General features: G+C 44.2%; 1 protein-coding gene across 1 annotated transcript; it reads left to right on the plus strand.

Annotated features, from left to right (window-relative positions):
- Positions 1 to 7,608: 7,608 nt before the first annotated feature.
- On the plus strand, positions 7,609 to 8,358 carry LOC134569194 (noggin-like). Its single transcript, XM_063428104.1, has one exon. The coding sequence runs from the start codon at positions 7,609 to 7,611 to the stop codon at positions 8,356 to 8,358; it is 750 nt and encodes a 249-aa protein (XP_063284174.1).
- The last annotated feature ends 156 nt before the right edge of the window (positions 8,359 to 8,514 follow it).

An 8,514-nucleotide genomic window follows, 5' to 3' on the forward strand; every position in this document is an offset into this window, starting at 1 on the left:
ACAGGCACTGGTGAGCACTGTATACCTCAGTCAACTCCTTCTAAAGTCTCAGATTGGCCAGTGCATTTCGGAGATCTATGGTGATTCAGTTTTCAAACTATGGTCATATTTCTCTCCTTCCTCTGCATCCCTATAAATATTATTGAAAATATGTATTACCTTATATCAGTTCTTATGTTACTAGTACACAAGCATTGGGATATGTATATTGTGACGGAAGCTTCCATGCCTCCAATTTTTGGAGAGACTGCGATCTTCCCTAGAGGTGCTTGAGAGTGCTATCTTTAGATGTTCACAAAACCCCCCTTTCCCTGGACTGTACCCCACATAATATATATGCCTGTTAAACTCATCAGCAAACGCCCATGCTGATCGGAGAATCCGCACCCAAGTTACATCGTATTAAAGTTTTACCGTGTTGCGGCTATTCTCCAATCAGGCGAGGTGTTCTAGGCGTGCGGACAGGGCCGGACTGGCCCACCGGGATACCGGGAAATTTCCCGGTGGGCCGCGGCTCCTGGGGGCTGCTCTGGCAATATGTGCCACCGGGTGGCCGGTCCGGTGGCACACACTTTGAGGGGGCCGGCCGGCCGGCAGGCAGGCGGCCGCATTGCACGCTGCAGCCTCACCGGTCCGGCGGCACACCTAATGCTGAGGGCTGAGGGAGGAGCATGTCTCTCTACCATGCTCCCTCGCGGTTCCCACAATCCCCAGCAGCATCCGTGCTGGGGATTGTGGGAACCGCGAGGGAGCATGGTAGAGATATGCTCCTCCCTCCTCCTTCAGCCCTCAGCGTTAACAGTGCTGCCGGACCGGCGAGGCTGCAGCGTGCAATGCGGCCGGCCCCCTGACTCCTCTCAGGTGGGTGGGGGGGTGAATAGAGAGAGAGACAAGGGGGGGGGGGTGAAAAGAGAGACAAGGGGGGGGGGGTGAAAAGAGAGACAAGGGGGGGGGGGTGAAAAGAGAGACAAGGGGGGGGGGGTGAAAAGAGAGACAAGGGGGGGGGGGTGAAAAGAGAGACAAGGGGGGGGGGGTGAAAAGAGAGACAAGGGGGGGGGGTGAAAAGAGAGACAAGGGGGGGGGGGGTGAAAAGAGAGACAAGGGGGGGGGGGGTGAAAAGAGAGACAAGGGGGGGGGGTGAAAAGAGAGACAAGGGGGGGGGGGTGAAAAGAGAGACAAGGGGGGGGGGTGAAAAGAGAGACAAGGGGGGGGGGTGAAAAGAGAGACAAGGGGGGGGGGTGAAAAGAGAGACAAGGGGGGGGGGGTGAAAAGAGAGACAAGGGGGGGGGGGTGAAAAGAGAGACAAGGGGGGGGGGTGAAAAGAGAGACAAGGGGGGGGGGGTGAAAAGAGAGACAAGGGGGGGGGGTGAAAAGAGAGACAAGGGGGGGGGGTGAAAAGAGAGACAAGGGGGGGGGGTGAAAAGAGAGACAAGGGGGGGGGGTGAAAAGAGAGACAAGGGGGGGGGGGTGAAAAGAGAGACAAGGGGGGGGGGGTGAAAAGAGAGACAAGGGGGGGGTGAAAAGAGAGACAAGGGGGGGGGATGAAAAGAGAGACAAGGGGGGGGGATGAAAAGAGAGACAGAGGGGGGGTTGAAAAGAGAGATAGAGGGGGGGTGAAAAGAGAGACAGAGGGGGGGTGAAAAGAGAGACAGAGGGGGGGGTGAAAAGAGAGACAGAGGGGGGGGTGAAAAGAGAGACGGGGGGGGTGAAAAGAGAGAGCGAGACAGAGGTGGGGTGAATAGAGAGAGAGACAGAGGGAGGTGGAGAGAGAGAGAGGCAGAGGGGGTGAATAGAGAGAGAGTGACAGAGGGGGGGGAATAGAGAGAGAGAGACAGGGGGGGTGAATAGAGAGAGAGACAGAGGGGGGGTGAATAGAGAGAGAGACAGAGGGGGTGAATAGAGAGAGAGACAGTGGGGGGGTGAATAGAGAGAGACAGTGGGGGGGTGAATAGAGAGAGACAGTGGGGGGGTGAATAGAGAGAGAGAGAGAAACAGGGGGGGTGAATAGAGAGAGAGACAGAGGGGGGGAGAGTGCCACAGGGAGAGGGGGGAGAGTGAGACACAAGGGGGGAGAGAGGGGCGAATAGAGAGAGACAGAGGGGGAGGGAGAGTGCCACAGGGAAAGGAGGGAGAAAGAGACAGAGGGGGGAGAGTGAGACACAAGGGGAGAAAGAGGCGTAAATAGAGAGAGACAGAGGGGGAGGGAGAGTGCCACAGGGAAACTCTAGCCCTGGAGCTACGGGCTAGAGTTCACTCTCACCACTGCGACCACCAGGGATTCCTGGTGGTCCAAGTGGTGAGAGTGAACTCTAGCCCCATACAAACACTGCCCACACACACCATACACATTCACACACTGCCCCCCCATACACACACACAGACCCCCATACACACATTCCCCTACACACACAGCCACCCATACACACATTGCCCCACGCACCCTACACACTGAACCTTTCACACACATTGCACCCCTCACACATTGCACCACTGCTCCTATACCCTACTACAGCCCCATATCCCAGCAGACCCCAGGTAAGTTGTCAAACTGTACTTAAACGGTTTGACTACTTACTCTGGGAGCGGGTCCCGGCACTCCTGGCACCATACCCACTACACAGAGCAGTAGTGGTTATTGTGCATGGATTATTTCTTTAAATAATCTATAGGTGCCCCTCCTGAGATCAGGCTCTGGATCTGCCACTGATTTATAGTATAATATATAATATATATTATATATATTATATATTTAATATATAATATATAATATATATATTATATTATATTATATATTTATAATATATAATATATATATTTATAATATATATATATTTATAATATAAATCAGTGGCGGATCCAGAGCCTGATCTCAGGAGGGGCACCTATAGATTATTTAAAGAAATAATCCATGCACAATAACCACTACTGCTCTGTGTAGTGGGTATGGTGCCAGGAGTGCCGGGACCCGCTCCCAGAGTAAGTAGTCAAACCGTTTAAGTACAGTTTGACAACTTACCTGGGGTCTGCTGGGATATGGGGCTGTAGTAGGGTATAGGAGCAGTGGTGCAATGTGTGAGGGGTGCAATGTGTGTATATATATATATAATTATGCCTATTATATTTACACATATATTAATGTACATTTATATATGCATAATACACTAAGAAATTTCATTGATATGTACAATATGTAATAAGCAGATATTGGCCCAGTCTTGTTGCTAGGTGCATAATCCAGCACAATAACATATTTAAAGTGAAGAGTGCACCCACAGGACCTCAAAATAAACAAGATAACGTAATTTTTTACAGTTGTGCCCTACATACATTCACCATTTCAGTCCCATTACCAAGCTTTCCTTAATATGTCATGGTAGTTGGACTGAAACATTGGCTATATGCAAAGGCACGTCTGCTTAAAATAAATCTGCACTCTTTTTTTTTTAAGCCTATATGTGCTTTTTTTCACGTTGGAGTAATAATTTTAATTTTAAGTTATCTTTTCTAACTCTGTATCTGCACACTATGCTGGCGCGACGCATTATGGGGCTGGTAAATAATTTTTTTCCAGGGCTGCTTTTAATTCCCAGTCCGGCCCTGCGTGCGGATGCTTAATCTAGGACAAAAGGGGTTCCTGGGCCCCAGGTGACCTCCTCTCTAAATTGCACTTTATTTAGAGGTTGAGAGCCTGAGTAATACCTGCTTATAGGGGCTATTTTCACTGTGTGGAGGGATGTGGGGGATGCCCACTGGTTCAAGCTCTGTTCTGTGCTTCTGAGAGATCCGGTAAGTCCCAGGTCATCCGGATGTCCCAGAGTTGAAACTCTCTTAAACACAGATTTTTTGGGGGGGATAAACCCGTTTTGTGTTTGCATTTCTGTGATATCCATGAGAGCAGAGTGTTTTGTGTATTTTTTTGAACAATAGATCAAAATGTTAAACAATAAACACAATTTTTCACAGCCTTATTTGCTCATAAGTACTATTATGAATATAAGGAAATGCTGTATATTAATTTTTTCCTTGCATTTTTATATTTGTCCCCATAATTCACAATCATCTGTACAAAATATAAAAACCGTAGGCAGGTATGTAAATGATCTGTGATGTTTGAAGTAGATGGCCCAGTTGCATGCTGGGTAACCCTGCCTCACAATTTAACAGCAATTGCAAGAACAAAAAAGCGCTTGACATCACAAACAAAACAAACAAACAAAAAAAAAAACTAAAAAGGTACAGTAAAGAGTTGTTAGCATGTGACTAAATATGTAATTACACAAAACGTTGTGCTTGTAAGTCATCTCTTAGTTAGCACAGTTGAAGATAAGTACACAATTACATTTATTAAATTATAGACTCTTTTTTCCAAAGTGCATTTAAGTCTCAGTCACTGGGTGTGTGTCTACTTATGAGAGAATGGTTATTACTCTGTTGGTATTTCATAGTATGTTCAGATCATTAAAGGAATATTACAAGCACTATAACCACGATGCCAAGCTGTAGTGGTGTCGGGGTTTGGTGATGAGAGTGCAACATGCGGAATCTATCACACCTTTGCGAGAGATTACAAACCAGGTGGCCTGAGATGAGACAGGGTCACCAGGTAGCTGGGTGTCAGCACTGGGACTTGGCTTATCTTTATTAGAACATCGTAGTCATATTTTGGAAACGAGGTGGACACAAGGTCATAGTGTACACAACATTGTACTAAGAGTCCACAAAATAACACATTGATATAGTGGCTGGTACTTTAAAGAGCACAGTAATGTCTGGGATGTATGTGTTCAATTGAGGTTTTCATAAGGAGAGGAATTCAAGCATTGTATTTGATGAGATAGCATCTTTTATGTCTTCCATAAACTCACATGCGTTAAGTATTAAGAGTGGATACATTCTTGGGGGGGGTGGGGGGGACGTGGGAGGTCTGCCACGCTGGGGGTGCCGGGGGGACTTGGCCGTGGGCTGTGGACAGCCTGCTCAACATACATGCACACGCCCGGGGAAAACCTGAAAAGACGCTATGCCAGAGGGAAGCATGCGCGGATTCGATCCATGAGGCCTGCGGAGCCATGCTGGACAGCTTCCACACAACGGGCGCTAAAGCGCTACCTCCAGCGAAGTGACTCACCTTTTCATTTTCAGATGATTCCGAACAAGTTATGCATTATTGGTTTTTTTTTTAGGTTTTTTTTCTTACCGCATGCCTATTTCAGAATTCACTAGATGCTGCAAAGGGGCTACTAGCTATGTCTTATAGGCAAACTTTCAATACTTGCTCTTATTTGCATAATGATTGGCCCAAATAATAACATAATAATTATATGTAGGCAAACTGTATAAGGCTTAACCTTCACGTAGACCTGCTGCGACTACTACCTGAGCTACGTGAATGCAAAAGTGCTATGTTTACTACCCGCACTGAAATTGTTCTTATGAGTTTAGATATGGTTTTCGTACAACTCACCATCTTGCAAAACTGCGCATTACAACTCTTAATCATAAGCTTTTTGATGCGTTAGTTAAATATAATCTTGCAAAATATATGCATAATTACATTGTATTGATGTGCACTCACTTTGATTTGCGAGCCTCTGCGTAGGCAACCACATGCCTTTATACTGCACTGTACTACGTCTGACGTTACTATATCATCAAAATAAAAAACATTTAAAACAAAAAAGAGTGGGTACCTTGGACCCCGACCAGACCTTTGGTGATTGCAACCAATTGTGCATTAAAATGCCAGAACATGAGAACCACCTTCTTTAACAAAAGATGACCTGGCATAATGCCCCAAAATCCCTCACTTCAGATATAAATGAGAATCTGCAGCTGGCCCTAGCTTCTTCAAAAAGAAAATACTATCAAAAAAGAACCATTATTATGGTGAATTTCAATAGCATGACACTGTATTAGAGGTGCAGAATTCCTTATGTAATTATATATGTATGTATGTATGTATGTATGTATGTATGTATGTATATAATTTGGGTCCCTGGTAAACATGTTTTATTAAAAGTGAACCTGTTTTAAAAAAAAAAAAAAAAACTTACCTTAAATCACCCCCATAATGATTGAATACATCACATCACAAAGATACATGATATATTCAATGTAAAATATTGAGATAAACTCACCTTACCTCCATTTCGAACGTCACTCACTTCCTATACTCCCTAGCCACCACTAGCAGCGTTGACTGGGAAATTTCCACTGCAACCACAGCACATATCTCAAGCACAATGTAGAGATGACATTTCATGCTTTTTCAAAAGAGCATAAGTAGTTTGGGACATGATAGGTCCCCTTTAATAAGCACTGTGCTAGCGTAACTCTCAGAGGGCTGGCAATGTTTGGTACAAACAAATGGCCTTTTTTGTATTCCAAGCTCCAAGATCTAAGCACAAACCTACACAATATTAGACTACCAAAGAAACTACTCAAAGAACCTACTCGTATTCTCCATATTCTTGGACCCTCTTGATCCATTCTTGATGTCTATTGAAAAGCCTGCAGTTAACTCCTGCGGAACACATTTCCACTCGCCTCCAGTTGCTGTTAATCAGAAAAAATCTGGTGGCTCTGAGTGCGGTTTTCATTCCCAGCACTCTCCTAGTAAAACCTGCAAACCTCTTAACATGGAGAGGGTAGTAGCGCTGATTAGGAGTAGAGTATTACAATATCAGTTCCTTTCTATAGCAGTTAAATATATAATTTATCGATATAATAAAACATGTATTAATTGCTGTAGGCGCGTTTATTCGTTTAGGTGAACCTGTTATGAAAGCCATAAAATAAAATGAAAATATTGTTTTAGGAGAAGGGGGGGGGGGGGGGGGAGAGAGAGGGAGGGGAAATGAACAGAAGCAATTAGTCAAGAGACCATAAAAAATATTTAAGCAGTTTTTTTGTTTTTTTTATTAAGTTGCTCCTACATTCTGCAAAAAGATCTAATAATTGAGTCGAGGTTAAATATCAAAGTAAAATGTCACTATAATAGGTGACACCCAAATATCAAAAGCAAAATGCATTACGAGCATTATTTAATTTATTGTGTTAACATAGCCTTCTTTGTGCATTACATAAAAAAGTGAAAAACGGAGTTTAGTTTTTTTTTTTTTTTTCAGGATTGCTAGAGACGTTTTTCTTTTAACTTAGATTCCAATTAGAACACAATCAAAAGACTTAAAATACTTGCAAATTGTTCAGTTTATTGATATTAAAAAAATACATTCAAGCAATTAAGACTGTATGTAAACATAATTAAGGAGAAGTTAATCCTCTTAGCAACATATTAAGGACAGATCCACATTATATTAGCCATAACAGCTGAAGAGGGTAAAAGGGGAAGCAGAGATAACGGTTCTAAACCACGCCAAGGATTTAAAGATTAAAATAAAATGGGATAGGGAGGGACAGAACAAGTACTCAGACTTCTTCAGAGGGAAACCGAGAGACAGAGGACAGAGGCACAAATCAAATGAAAAAAAAACATGAAGCAGTAGACATATGAAAAAAGTAACCAGACACAAAAGCGATCAAGAACAGAGTTAAAAAAGATCAAAGAAGTTTAGTGGCTAAGTAATATAGAGGCCAAGACTTGCCTACATGGAATGCACAACAAAATTCACATTTTCTGTGCGGTTTTTGCCTCTATGGATTTTATTGCCCATAGCATTTCCTGACCCTGCAGTCCACTCACAACGTACGAATGAAACAGTGGACCTGGATGTGGGTTCTATCCGCCGCAAGCAATCATCTGGAACTCGACCTTACAGTCTTTCTTTATCTCCTCTGGATTACCACTACTCTCCAAAACCAAAGCACCTTCGAATACCTCGTCTTCTCCGTCTTCTTGGACCCTCTTTCGATCCATTCTGGATGTCTATTGAAAAGCCTGCAGTTAATGGTACCCCCAGCCAGCTGTCAACACTCAGCCAAGATCTTTATGATGGTTCCAGCCGTTACCGCAAAAAGCTCTCCCAGGAGGCTGAGTCTTTGGACTTTGGATCGCTGAAGATGCCAAAAGAACTTTCTGCAAATACTAGTCAAGCCTTGGAGAATGAGCTACGGAAGTGGCTGGTGCAGAAGGCCATCTGTCACCTAACATCAAAATGGGTGGACTTAGGCCCTATTTTTTGGCCACGTTGGGTACGACACACAGACTGTGATGTGGGTAAACATGCCTGCTCATGGCCACCTGGCATGGCCTGCCGCCAAGCACAGCTTACACAGATTAAAATACTAGCTTGGCACTGCTGGACCTCGGACCCTGGCGTGGGCTGGCCATCTCAGCAATGCATATGGAGGCAGGTGCCCTATCCTGTAGTGGCGGCTTGTAAGTGTACCTGCAGGTAAAATGGCATCAATTTCCAAAAGCCTGTCAAGTCCACAAATGCCACATATTAGGTTATCATGGGACTTTCCTCTGTTCATATTATTCTAGTGCAGGCAATTTAATGATCGCTTTATCAAATGAATAAATAAAACTTAAATTACTAATCTTAATCCTAA

This window comes from Pelobates fuscus, chromosome 7 (assembly GCF_036172605.1).
Source record: "Pelobates fuscus isolate aPelFus1 chromosome 7, aPelFus1.pri, whole genome shotgun sequence".
Lineage (NCBI taxonomy): Eukaryota > Metazoa > Chordata > Amphibia > Anura > Pelobatidae > Pelobates > Pelobates fuscus.